At 44.3% G+C, this 15000-nt stretch overlaps 1 protein-coding gene across 3 annotated transcripts in view; it reads right to left on the bottom strand.

Annotated features, from left to right (window-relative positions):
* crybg1a (crystallin beta-gamma domain containing 1a) overlaps positions 1–15000 on the bottom strand; it is a 77513-nt gene that overhangs the window by 18380 nt on the left and 44133 nt on the right. For all 3 annotated transcript variants that reach the window (XM_017475649.3, XM_047157880.1, XM_017475650.3), the window contains 7 exons: positions 10681–15000; positions 9156–9194; positions 8960–9078; positions 7975–8149; positions 2974–3113; positions 1347–1473; positions 1230–1265 (listed from right to left, as the gene is read on the bottom strand). The exon at positions 10681–15000 is cut by the window's right edge and continues 226 nt beyond it. In XM_017475649.3, the coding sequence (XP_017331138.1) occupies positions 1230–1265; positions 1347–1473; positions 2974–3113; positions 7975–8149; positions 8960–9078; positions 9156–9194; positions 10681–15000 (4956 nt within the window). The remainder of the gene's footprint in view (positions 1–1229; positions 1266–1346; positions 1474–2973; positions 3114–7974; positions 8150–8959; positions 9079–9155; positions 9195–10680) is intronic.

The following is a 15000-nucleotide window of genomic DNA, read 5'->3' as shown; positions in this document are numbered from 1 at the left end:
ATCTAGGCTAAAATAAAAAAAAAACAAAAAAACCCTGCAACATAACATTCTAACGGAAAAAAGCCGTTTCATCAGTTTAAAAATTCTCAAATAAACAACATTCTAATATGAGAATAAGAAATGCTATACTAACATAAAAAGCTGAATAAATAAGAAAAAGATAAGATCAACATTAAACTTTCTTTACCTGAAAGCCTAACAGTCTACCGAGAAAAAAAAATCATTATAACATTAAAAAAAGAATCTTAAATGAATAAACATTCTAACCAAAAATGTCTACAATAAAAATTTCCAACAGCGAAAAATTCTATTCTAACAGAAAAATAATCACCGAGACGTAACTTTTTAACGAAAACATCATTCGAACAAAACTTCTAACCCCCAAAAATTCTATTAAAAAAAACCAAACACGTTGTAACATAACAGTCTATGGAGAGGAAAAAATCGAAAATATAAAAATTTATGTAAAAGAAGTTCTAAACTAAACTAAAAAAAAAAAAAAGTTTTAACGTATAAAAAATCCTAACGGCACACACTCTACGATAAGATTTAAAAAGCAACCACACTGCGACGCGACATTCAACCAAACAAGCAAACATTCCTAAAATAAAAATATGAGAATCTAAGAAATTCTATTCTAACATAAAAAAAACAACGCGACATTGTAACGAAAGAGAAAAAAAAAACATCCGAACGTAAACGTTTTCCGACATTAAACAAACAAAATAAAAAATCTAACGAAACATTAACTTCTAATCTGAAAAAAAATTCTAAAAATATATATGAATAAAAATATTCAGTCCGATATCGATCACACCGCGGCGCTGGTGAATTCTGGAATCTGATTGGTCAGGTGGTGTTCACGCGTTTAGTTTAACAGCAGCTCTGACAGAGGGCCGGTGGCGGAGCGAGTGTTTCTAGCTGCTAGAACGAGTGAGCGAGAACAACCGGCCTGGTGAACACTGAACGTAACGATAAAGGGATAAAAAGCGTGACTCGTTTTAGTTTTCGTTCTAAATGCTCCGTAGTGTTTACGTTTAGAGATCGCCAGGAGGACGAGGGTTTAACTTCATCAGCTGCTCGTCTAGCTCTTCTAGAAGTTCTTCTTCGCTACAGGACGGAACATCGTAACGCAGCGTGAGCCCGGACGCGGGTTCGGGACGTTATCGTGACCCGGACGTTTACATACGTTTAAAGGTTGAGGTGAGCGGGGTGAAAAGCGAACTTACCCGGACTTCGTGCGGATTTTCCACTTTGATCCCGCCCTGAAATGGAGAACAGCGGCAGGTTAAGAGACGTTCACGACGTTGGTCACGTTAATTAAGAACCGAACAGTGAACGTGTACCATTTTGAGAGGACGCAAAGATCCGACGAAGGGATCGGGAAAACCCCAGGACTCCGGACACGGATACTCTCCTACGATCAAGACCGACAACAAGCCCTGGAAATCTGGCTCACTGAAGACTAGCCAACTACACACACACACACACACACACACACACACACACACACACAGGGTCACATTCATGTAGGTTTATATGCTGAATCATTATACAAATTAAATATCAGTGTATGAACGTATGAAAGTTTCTCTCAATAAAAGGGAAAAGGGGGCGTGGCCACATGGATCGCAGCAGCCATCCTGAAATAAGCCCCGCCCCCAGTGACCATGCATATTTAATCAATCATACAGAACTCATGTTAAAGCAAAAATAAACAATGCAGAAGTTCAGTTGTAGGTGCTCTGAACAAACAAATCTGATACTATACACTATATGACCAAAAGTATGTGCACCCCTGACCATCACACCCATACATCAGAACTCATACGTTCTATACACCTGTATAGAACGTCTCTGTATGCCGTAGCGTTCCAATTTCTAAGAAGCGCAAACCCTGTTCCAGCGTTACGATGCGCCTGCGCACGAAGCGAGCTCCGTGAAGACGTGGTGTGTGAAGGCTGGAAGAAGGTAGAAGAACTCGAGCGTGCTGCACGGAGCCCTGACCCCAACCGCGCTGAAGACCTTTGGGATGAACTGGAACGTCAGCGCCTGACCTCAACCTCACTAACGCTCTTGTATGTGAATGAACACAAATCCCCACGGCCACGCCCCCAAAATCTAGTGGAAAGCCTTCCCGGAAGACTGGAGCGCATTATAACAGGGAGAATAAATCTGGAACGAGATGTTCAATAAACACATACGGTTGTGATGGTATGGGGTGCACATACTTTTGGCTCATATACCCCTTCATTTTCTAAGAACCTTGACATTAAGAACCACTGCATTAAATGTCTTTCATTTTGCGAAACGGTGGCAGGCTCCGGGGTTCAGAACGCTGAAACATCTCCAGACAGAAAAGTTATTAGCTCCAGACACGCACTAGCAGGCCTGCAACATTCCAGAGAACCGGGAAACACAACCATCCAACTGTCTCACTCTCTGAACTGTCTGCCCAACTGTCTCACTCTCTGAACTGTCTGCCCAACTGTCTCACTCTCTGAACTGTCTGCCCAACTGTCTCACTCTCTCTCTCTCATGAGTACTTAGAACTATATGGAGAGTGCTTTTGGGGCAGAACCCCTAGATTTTTAGACTCCAGACTCTCAGAAAACTCTTTGGAGAACCCTTAAAGGTTCTATGGAGAACCCTACGGCAAAGTTTTTTCCCCATCCGAACAAGAAGTCTTTTTAGAAATAACCCACAACTCCACCAAGAACCCTGCACAGAACCCCCTCTCCTTCTAGAAGTGTAGGACTTCACAAAGCTGAATCTAATTGTCTGCAAATGAGTAACAGTCACATGAAGTGTGGCACTGCCAAAGCTGAATGTTGGGCTCCACCCAAATCCTCCGCGCTCTCTCTCACACACACACACACACACACACACACACACACACACACACACACCCTGCCAGCTTCCTGTGCACTAAACAAACCGCTGTAATCCGAGAGCAGGCCGAGGAACACTCACACTCCGGAGTGGACCTTGATGGATCCGGCGCTGTGTGGACGTCCGAACGAGCCGAGCTCGATGATGTCATCACAGAACGAGGACAGCCGGCCCATTCCGTTCGGTTCCGAGAAGATCTCGATCTTAGGCAGGTTGTAGTCCTGGGGGAGAAAACACCAACACAATCAATGTGGACATGCAATACATAAACACACACACACACACACACACACACACACACACACACACACATACACACAGAGCGCACCTTGACAAGATAAATAAATGCAATGAATAAACGTACAATATTTTTTCACAATGTAAAGTAAAAATGCAATTCAATCCAAAATATCTTCAAATAAAACACACAACGCCAAATTAAAAACTGATAAACACTGAACGCAAAATTATTTTGCATGACGTCATCTGCAAAAACCCAACTGAAATAACGTCGGAAACATATCACGCATACCACAAACATACCCCAAACATACCCCAAACATACCCCAAATATACCACAAACATACCCCAAATATACCACAAACATACCCCAAATATACCCCAAACATACCCCAAATATACCCCAAATATACCATAAACATACCCCAAATATACCACAAACATACCCCAAATATACCACAAACATACCCCAAATATACCACAAACATACCCCAAACATACCCCAAATATACCATAAACATACCACAAACATACCCCAAATATACCACAAACATACCCCAAACATACCACAAACATACCCCAAATATACCATAAACATACCACAAACATACCCCAAACATACCCCAAACATACCCCAAACATACCATAAACATACCACAAACATACCCCAAACATACCCCAAACATACCCCAAACATACCACAAACATACCATGAATATACCACAAACATACCCCAAATATACCACAAACATACCCCAAATATACCCCAAACATACCACAAACATACCCCAAATATACCATAAACATACCGCAAACTTACCCCAAATATACCACAAACATACCCCAAACATACCCCAAACATACCACAAACATACCGCAAACTTACCCCAAATATACCATAAACATACCACAAATATACCACAAACATACCCCAAATATACCACAAACATACCCCAAATATACCCCAAACATACCCCATACATACCCCAAATATACCATAAACATACCACAAATATACCAAACATACCCCAAATATACCACAAACATACCCCGAATATACCCCAAATATACCACAAACATACCCCAAACATACCCCAAATATACCATAAACATACCACAAATATACCACAAACATACCCCAAATATACCACAAACATACCACAAACATACCCCGAATATACCCCAAATATACCAAACATACCCCAAACATACCCCAAATATACCACAAACATACCACAAACATACCCCAAACATACCCCAAATATACCATAAACATACCACAAATATACCACAAACATACCCCAAATATACCACAAACATACCACAAACATACCCCGAATATACCCCAAATATACCAAACATACCCCAAACATACCCCAAATATACCCCAAACATACCACAAACATACCACAAACATACCCCAAATATACCACAAACATACCACAAACATACCACAAACATACCACAAACATACCCAATATACCCCAAACATACCACAAACATACCACAAACATACCCCAAACATACCCCAAACATACCACGAATATACCACAAACATACCCCAAATATACCACAAACATACCCCAAATATACCCCAAACATACCACAAACATACCCCAAATATACCACAAACATACCCCAAATATACCATAAACATACCGCAAACTTACCCCAAATATACCACAAACATACCCCAAACATACCCCAAACATACCACAAACATACCACAAACATACCCCAAATATACCGCAAACATACCCCAAACATACCCCAAACATACCCCAAATATACCACAAACATACCACAAATATACCCCAAACATACCCCAAACATACCCCAAATATACCACAAACATACCCCAAATATACCACAAACATACCACAAATATACCCCAAACATACCCCAAACATACCCCAAATATACCACAAACATACCCCAAACATACCCCAAATATACCACAAACATACCCCAAACATACCCCAAACATACCACAAACATACCGCAAACATACCCCAAACATACCACAAACATACCCCAAACATACCACAAATATACCACAAATATACCACAACGGAAACGCTTCCTTACTTTTTAAATATTAACCAAGCCCGGATTTTACTAATTACAAATAAAAAATAAATAGTATCAGACTCAAACGTCTGGAATTAGTTTTTGCAGAAAATGAAACGTGTGCATGAGAGAGAGAGAGATAGAGAGAGAGAGATAGAGAGAGTGATCGAGAGAGAAAGAGCGATAGAGAGAGAGCGATAGAGAGAGTGATAGAGAGAGAGAGAGTGATAGAGAGAGAGAGAGCGATAGAGAGAGAGCGATAGAGAGAGAGCGATAGAGAGAGTGATAGAGAGAGAGAGAGCGATAGAGAGAGTGATAGAGAGAGAGAGAGCGATAGAGAGAGTGATAGAGAGAGTGATAGAGAGAGAGAGAGAGCGATAGAGAGAGGTCAGTATTTTGGTTGTATTTTGGTCGTTGGGATTCTGTAAGGCTTTAAACACCGAAGGCCGAAACCATAAACACACCACAGAGGATTAAAGTGATAAACGCCGGCACGCAGCCGACGCTCGCCACGGATAACAACCAGCTCCGGAAAAAAAATCCCTAAATCCTTTCCGGGATTGAATTACGCTGTTTTCTTCGTTTGTTTTTTTAAAAATCAAAATAAAATAAACGTTAATAAATACTTAAACAACGAATAATTAATCCATTATTATGTTTTGTATTCTAACGCACCCTTCTCTATTAAGTTGATCTTTTTTTTTAATTTTTTTTTTTTAAAGTTTTTATTTAACAGTAATAATTTCTACTTCATATTAAACCTGGAAGCTTTTTCAGCTGTTCATCACGCCTTACGGTTCAGAGGGTGTCGACTGGTTTCCTGTCAGTTCGGCATAATGTTCATTTCGAGAGAAGAGAAAGGGAAAATAAAGAAAAGCCTGCCTCAGGCGATTACAGGAACTAGTTTCGAGGACGTTTCAGAACATTTAACGTAGCAATAAACAGATAAAAACTTGTTCGTGTGGCCAAACCGCCGTGGTAGAAGAGGAATAAAACGCCTTGGCACATGCTGCTCCAGTAAAATAATCCACTTCCTCACGCCACCGTCGCGTCGCTGATTATTTTCCTACAACAGCCCGACTCGAGGTGTTTCATTCCTTACGTAATGATCGCTTTTATATTTTACATATATATATATATATACATAGGATATATATCATATAATATTATATGTATTATATATATATTATATTACATATACATACATGGGAGTTTGGAGGATTGTGAGAGTGAGCAGAACATGCCAGTGCTTTGAAGGATGTAATGTTATTTAATTGCGAATCTGTTTTTAGAGGATTTAAACCCAACATGGTGAACAAATCATATTCTAGAATTCGGGCAATTTCACTGGGGTTCTCTCATACAGTGTGGCGAGTAATAATCTGGAGAGACCGTTGTCATATCACAGTCTAAAACTGGATTTAAAGAGAAGCGAATCAGTAAATGGATCACATGAAAATGTATCACGTGAAAATGAATCTCATGAACATTAATCACATGAAAATGAGTCACATGTAAATGAATCATACGGAAATGAATCACATGTAAATGAATCACATGTAAATGAACCATATGAAAATGAATAAATAAATTAAAGACGAATATATATATATATATATATATATATATATATATATATATATATATATATATATATATATATATATATATATATACTTTTTACGATAATGCCTCAGTCTGTCAATCAAAACATCTTCAGTGATTGGCTATGTAAATGTTATTCCAAAATCTGGAAAAATCTCCTTCTCTCAACACAAGGCCATGAAGACTCCTGTTAGCTCATAGCATGTGAACTAATGTGAGCAACTTACTGCACTGCACTCTCTGATGTTTATTCTGACTGACAAATGCCCCACCCTTTGTGCTATTTTCCAATGAACTGCGACACCGAGTTCCTGCGAAGTTCTTACGCTAAGTGCTAACCGAAGAGATATTTCTCCACGATCGAGTTCGACGCAGTTAATAATTAAATCTACATCAAATCTTGCTCCGATATATCCCAAGAAGCTACTCGGCTCTCTACAGGTTCTTGAGAATTCCAGAGACCTTGAGAAAATCTGTTCGGCGCCGGTGTGTCAAACCCGAATTCCTGTCCTGCGCCAACTCCACGTTCCGACCCGACAGCTTCTGACTTTCACACGAGACCGTCACCTCCTTGTGAAAAACGTGGCGGACGCGGCATTTCTGGAAGCCCTCGGAGAACCGTGGAGTAGAATAAACACGCCAGCCAATAATAGGAGCAGTCGGCGTTCCCAACCGCTTATATTACACGAGGCGAAACCGCTCACAGTCCTTCCTTCTACAAACTAGTTCCGTCTTTATCTGGAATCAGGAGAGGCCACAGGCTTTTAAATAAAAAACAACTAGAACCCGATGCCAACGCTGATGCCTCCACCGCCAACAACTCGAGTCCTTCTCGTGACTCGTTCGTGTGCCTCAAATACAAATAAACTAAAATATACTTCGACGCAGCTATTAAAGAAAAACTAAACGACCTTGCTGTGACCTTGATCCTGTTTGAGGATCAGTTCCTAACTCTACTCAGGTCATCTGCTTTTGTAGCTCCATATAAATCCTACAAAACATTTTTTTTTTTTTTTTAAAACCTCGTTCTTTTGTTCCCCGATTCCATTTCCGCCGTAGTGAAAACGCACCGTATCGACACGCTACAGTACGCCGAGTTCATCATTCTAACGTCGTCAGCATACGGCGGCAGACCCGTGTAGAAAACCCCGACCGGTCCGCTCTTACCCTCACGGCCAGACGAATGGAACCGATCACCATCGGCTTGGTCGGGACGGGAATCTCGTCCGGCCCCACTTCCTGGTCAGGTTCTGGCTCCGCCCACTCGTTCGCCAATTCCGTCGGCCCTTCCTCTAGAGCGACAACTCGTCCCTGGAATCCCGGTTTTTCATAAAGCAGCCAGCTAGACAAGAGAAGAACGCTGCCAATGAACACTTTATGACACGCGATGTTTGTACAGTTTGTTATTGTATGGTCAACATTCACAGCAGACAGAAAAGTTGTGATAACATTAGCCCAGGCCGGGTATTTGCACTTCCTGTATTGATTGTGGATCAGTGTTGTTCACTCTCGAGGAGAAACAGCTGTATGGGTGCGAAGTCGACCCTGTTCTGACGCGCCTGATTCAACCAGCGGGGAATTATGAAGCATTGGCCTTCCATAACTCGGGAAAAACACAACTCTGTACGGCGAGGATTAAACTGTATGCAGAAACTGACTCGGATAGAGAAATGGACCTTTCCCCACTATATTGTTTTTACGATGCACGACTGTAAAGCTCCTTACGGCTGATCAGCGAGCTGCCACGCAACCCGCGGCTCACAACCCGACTCCGGGTGCGAAGGCCTTCACTCTGCCGCAGTGCAACCATTTTATTTTGCATTAAAGTACAGCAAACGTAACTGCGGGAGGAATTCCTTCGGGGGTGGGTGGGATAAATTAATTAAAAATTTTTTTTTAACTCTCACACACACACACACACCTCTACACCTTATGCAAAGTGATTAACGGTCCATTACAACAAAAGACGAAAAAACGAAAAAAGTCTTTCCCGGTGTAAGTAAAAGCGTGTAATCGGCCGCGTCTCGTTTCGAAATGGTCAACTTTTCCGCGACTATTTATTTATTTATTTATTTATTATTTAACCTCCCATCGGAAAAATCAAAGCCAGGTCAGAAATTTTTTTTTTTTGGTAAAAACACAACTTGCTCACCATCCTCTGACGGCTTTCAGAGAGATGACGGGTGACAGCTGTAACGTCGTGGCGTCGTCCACGTCCCTGAACACCTCGTACGCCTCGCCGCCGAACTGCGCTTGCTGGAAGATGACCAGCTGTGGGGACACACGAGCTCGTTAGAACAGTTCGTGTGATCATGTTGCTGAATAACTTTAACTGAATGCAGAAGTACCTTCCCGGGCCGCTTGTGAAATCCTCTTATTGTTGTTATCTGCAGAGGAAATAATATCTTTAAAAGTCTTTCTTTGTAATTTTTATTACTCCATAACGTTAACTGTTACTATACTTATAACACATCGTAACAACTGGCACTTTTCTATCAAGCAGCACTGACTGCGTTTACACGGACAGCGGGAATCTAATTACTGACCTTATTCTGAATAAGACGATATTCTGATTAAGGTGTTTACATGAGTCGCTTTTAGAATACTCCTTTCATGTTATAGAACGTAGATGGATTAACGGCGCACGTCATTACGTCCACGCGCCACGCCGTCCGACGTCCCCTCCAGAATTTCACGTATCGGTGTACAGTCGGTCTTCGTTATGGGACCGTATACAGTTCTGGGTGTTTTAATTTTTCATTTTACGAACACTTCGAGTGCGGGTAATTATCTGTCGTGCTGTACGTGCAAATAGACGACTGATTGAAGACGTGGGCCGCGTCCCGAACCGTGTACTTACCGTCTATATAGTAGCTGAGATACATGTATATCTCCTACTATATACTGTAGCAGGCAAGTACGCGGTTTGGGACGCAGCCGTGATCTCTTGTTTGCCGTCAAACGGTCGAGCGCTGCCGTGTGTGTACGTGTCCTGTCGCACAATGTGGTGAAAACTCTCACATGACGTTAATAGTGTGATTAAGGTGTGTACACGTCTGCGACTAAAACAGGAATACTCCACACGTCTTAATCCCATCTGTGTTTACTCCGAGTGCGACTTTAATCGGATTAAGGTGATCGATAATCTCTGTTTACATGCTAGTCTCTTAATCAGAGTACCGTCTTAATCGGGTTCACATCGGAATATCGTCGTCCGTATAAACGCACGGGATATTTTTCCTCGGAATGTCGCGTTAACTCGTTCACGCGTGAATCCTTTTGAAAAATAATTCTTCTGAGGTTTTTAAAATCGCTTAAAAACGGCACGTCGCGAATTTTCTCGACAGTTTAAAAGTTTTTAAAATAAATAAATAAATAGATAAATAAATAAATAAAAGTGTTTATAAGCAAGCGTTCACAAAACTATTAAACGTCGATGAACAGAATTACGCCTGTCGCCGCTGATTCTGAAAAGAAACTGGAAGGGGAAACCTGAGAAATCAGAATAAATGATTCGGGGTAAATTGTAGTAATTATCTCACGTGACGGAATGATTCCCATCCGATATTCTACTATAAACAGCCTTAAACGGATCGTCCGATCTAGGTGCGGGAGCTACGCGTGGAAGAGTTTTAATGAGAGGTTTATAAGAGCACCACACTCCAGTATGGCAGCAGATCTAGAAAGGGAAATTTTAATGGTACCCTCGAACGTGTCGAGAGAGATTTACACGACCCGACCAATAACCCGAAGCCCTGAGGGTCTACATTCCTCCTTCTCTGAGGGATATAAGTCATGATTTGAGAGTAGAGGCTAAATTACATGACTGCACTGGAAACATGATCGGAAATCTCGCACCGAGATCCGACCCACCTGAGTGTGTGTAGGCGACGGGAGTTTGGTTTGTTGTTCTAGTGGTTTGGGTGGAAAGACCGGTGCCGGAGGCTCCGGAAACGTCTTCAGACCCGTCTCTGTGTCCGAGACTCCAGAGCCGACTTCCGTCTGTATTGCAGGGAACAGGGAAGGCGTCACCGGGTTTTGAGAGCCACTTGGAACGGAGGATTCTTGATCCATCTTCAGGTATTTCCCCAGGAAATCGGGAAGCTTGATTTCGGAAAAGTTGGGCAGGGAAGGAGTGGGCGGGCTCTTTGGCGAATCAACAGGAACGCCAGGAGGAACCACAAGATCTGTCGAGTTCCCTTCCACCTGCGCTGGAGGCACAACTTCAGACGTCGTCATGTTGTTCGTGCCTCCTGCTGCTGGAGCTTGTTGGGATACCGTAGGAGATACGGTTCCGTTAGGAACAGCTTCAGGCTGAGTTTGAGGTCTCCTCAAGTTCTTGGAACTGAGGTTCGATAGGATGGACATTCTTTCTAACCGTGAAGACAGTTTTCCCGAACTTTCAGCGTTATCCTGCTGATCTCCGTCCTCCTTATTCTCCGTAGTCTTTTCCTCTTCGTTTTTGTCTTGTCCACGCTTGGAAGCCAGTGCTTTAAAGATCATACTATCCTCGGTTCCCTTGCGTTTGGAAAGCTGTTTATTCCTCACCTCTTCGCTTTTCTTCTTGATCAACATAGCCGGAGACGGATCTTTCGGGCCCATGTTTTTCCTAATGCCAAACTTAAACTCCTTAGGATCGAAGGTCTTCTCAAAGTGGTCTTCTTTGATAGCAGGCAAGGCGAACGGAGGCGAAATCATCCTGGACTGGCCGTGCTTTTTAGGAGGAAAAGAGAAAGGAGAGCAGAGCTCTTTGATCTTGCGTATGAAGTCTTCCGAATCGTCCGAGGTGTCCAGGAGACTTTCGTCACTCGCCGAACAGTCCATGTTCCTCTCCGTCTTGTTGTGCTTCTTCTCAAAACCTTGGTCCACATCCAGCCAGCTCGATGGAGACTCGTTTCTCGAGCGGTTATTAGAGACGCGGAGAAAGTCCTGGGCTGCCATTTTTGGAGAAGTATTATTACTTGGTGGAGGCCGTTTCTCAGAGTCGGGGGAATTCTGAGACTTCGTGGGGTCGGGTAGATGTTTCTGGTTGGTGGTGCTGGGTTTTTTAACCTTGGTCATCTTCTCCATTTGGGAGGTCAGTTGCTCTGTAGCTTTTGGTCGCTCAGCTTTCTGATCAGGACTGAGCTTTCCATTCTTAAAATGTTCAGGTTTCATTCTGACGTCTTCCCTGACAGATCCCGAGGCTGGTGATGTAAATCCATCGTGTGCCACGGGTGGTACTTCTGTATTGGATGACTTAAAGGCTTTTGGTTCATCCTTGCGGTTTCGAGCAGAAGCAGGAACTTCAGCCTCCTTGTGACCTGCTTCCTCTGTGGTTTTAGACAAGGCGTTTACTGCAAGACCATTCATCGCCATGCCGTTTCGTCCTCCGCTCTCGGATTTTGCAGAGGATTTTACTGCGTCCTGTGTGACTTGTGCTGCGACAGATTTCTCAACGTTTCCACTCCTGAGGTCTTCGGTCTCTTCCTGGACGCTCGCTGTTGCCTCGATTGGCATTTCATCCACCGTTTCAGGAGTCACTGTCTCCTTATCTGCGACTGGGAGAGTTTCTTTAACGATAAGCTCTGGTTTTGCTTGATGCAGACCGATATCCGGTGGTTTTGTAAGCTGGGAAGCATTTCCTGCTGCTTCTGGTTGTGTTTCAACCGCGATCTTTTCAGTGCTCACTTGATCGGACGCTCGAGGCGGAACGTTCGGGTCCGCCTTCGTCTGGTCTTCGGATTTAACGCTCGCATCCTGCGACTTGCTAGCGTCGGCTACTTCCTGTTTACGTGTTTGACTAGGAGTCGGATCTGAAGTAAGGCTCGCTTCTTCACCTTTCTTCACTTTCTGTTTAGACACTTTAGGTTGAGCCGTTAACTCATTGGTCTCTTCCTGGACGCTCGCTGTTGCCTCGATTGGCATTTCATCCACCGTTTCAGGAGTCACTGTCTCCTTATCTGCGACTGGGAGAGTTTCTTTAACGATGAGATCTGGTTTTGCTTGATGTGTACCAATATCCAGAGGTTTTGTAAGCTCAGAGTCATTTGCTGCTTCTGGTTGCGTTTCAACAGCGATCTTTTCAGCGCTCTCTCGAGGCGGAACGTTCGGGTCTGCCTTCGTCTGGTCTTCGGATTTAACGCTCGCAGTCTGCAACTCGTTAGCGTCGGCTACTTCCTGTTTAGGTGTTTGACTAGGAGGGAATTCTGAAATACAGCTTACTCCTTTGCCTTTGTTCGCTTTCTGTTTAGAGATTTTAGGTTGTGCTTCGAAGTCGACTTTATTCTCCACGGCCTTAACGTCCTCTCTGGGCGATTCTTCGGCTTTGTCCGTTTTCTGTTCAGACACCTGATCTGCACTATGATCCTTAGTCTTATCCGTACTTTGCACCTTCTCAGCCTTTTCTGTTTTGCTTTCAGACACTCGAGATGGAGTCTTTAACTCTGTCGTACGCTCTTGGGCTTGGGTTTCCTTTATTAAGATCTCAGGTGGCTTTTTCAAATCTGCGGTCTGTTCTACGGCCTTCTCTTTAGCTTTTACCGCTTTCTGTCCGGCCTCCGGAGTTAATTTTAAGTCTGTTTTAGGCTCCTCGATCTTATCATCCACACTTGGCACGGTTTCAGGCTTGTCTGTTTTCCGTTTAGACGCTCGAGCTGGAGTTTTTGAGTCTGCTGCAGCCTGGTCCTTTTCCTTTTTAGACGTTTCAGGTGGAGTTTTGAGATCTACAGTACGTTCCGCGCTCTCCGCGGTCGCATCCTGCGCGTCTTCGGCTACGTCTTTTTCCCGTCCGAGCGCTCGAGGCGGAGTTCTCAAGTCTGCCGTAGGCTCCGCGATCTTCACGCTCGCGCTCTGTCGGTCTTTCTCCAGGTTCACGCTCCGATCCTTGACTCGAGTCACACCGGCCTCGTCCTCGTCCTCGTCGAACACTTGAGACGCCGAGATTTCCAGGTCTGCGAAGTTTTCCGTGGTCTCCATGCTCGCACTCTGCTTTTCTCGTAACAAAGTCGGAGAGTCCGCAGCGAGTTCTACTTTCGGTTGTTCCAGCTCTCTTCGGGATTTAAGTTTAGTCGGACGTTTCACATGTGGCGAAGGTTTGGTCTCTGGTGAAGCTTTCGCCACAGCATTCCCAGCAGCTTGGTCACGTTCAGTAGGTCTGCCAGGGCTAAGAGGACCGCTGTCTGATGATGAGTCATCGTTCCTTGGCTTGGCATCAGAAAGCGAGGGTTGCTTGTGTGAGTCATCTTCTCCATAATCAAATTGGTCCTCTGTGGGCCGTTTTGGAGCGCTAGGCGGAGACAGGCGAGGCAGCCTGCTTCCTGTTGGTGATGCTTCAGCCTTGGGCTTTTTTGGACTCTTTGGCCCGATGACTCGCGTTTCGTTTGTAGCCGTGTCCTTTGCGCTGCTCTTTTCCGGCTGCTCTGCCTCTGAAGGAGTGCGAGGCTTGTTATCCATTTCAGTTTTGCTGACAACTTTAGCGCTCTTACTAACTGTGAGTTTTACTGGCCTACTCTTGGGGGGGGTTTCGTTCGGAGTTTGCGGTTGCGTTTTTGACCTCGCACCTGCTTTAAACTCGCTCGTTTCCTTCGTGTCCTCGAAACCGCTCGGAGATGCCGGCTGCTCCGCTTTCTCCTCGGTGTTGACGCATTTTGAATCCTTTCCTTTTTTCGGTTCTCTGGTATGACGAGGCTTAGGGGCTTCGCTAGGTTCTACGTCTACGGCGGGCACAGTTGCTTCGTCCGTAACGGGTGACCCGGTCTCGCTTTTACCAGACGGTGATGGTGGCGACTGGAGTTTTGCAGCACTGTTACTTGAGCTGGATCTACTTCTCTCACGTGGTGGAACCGGAGACGAAACCGACACATCGGGTGACGCGCTCGCGCTTAGTGTTTTGCTCGGTTTTGGCAGAATCTCGGGAGGCGTCTTCTTGGGGATTTTTGACTTGTCTGCAGGCTTAACGAGCACGTTAGGCTGGTCTTTCGTACTCGGAGATTTACTCTGCTTTTTCTCCGCGACGTTTTGCGCGGGCTTTCTCGTGCTTTCCGCTTTCGTGGCCTCGATGTGGCTTGTAACTCGACCCGCGCTGGCTTTTGTCTTCGGTGCCACTGGTGGACCTGGACCCTTTCCAGCGGTCGCTCCGTTTGTTCCACTGCTTGCTTTGTCCACGCGTTTGGACGCCGCAGCCGAGCTCTGCCGATTACTAACCCCAGGACT

This window comes from Ictalurus punctatus, chromosome 9 (assembly GCF_001660625.3).
Source record: "Ictalurus punctatus breed USDA103 chromosome 9, Coco_2.0, whole genome shotgun sequence".
Lineage (NCBI taxonomy): Eukaryota > Metazoa > Chordata > Actinopteri > Siluriformes > Ictaluridae > Ictalurus > Ictalurus punctatus.
This window is presented reverse-complemented; position numbering and strand designations above follow the sequence as displayed.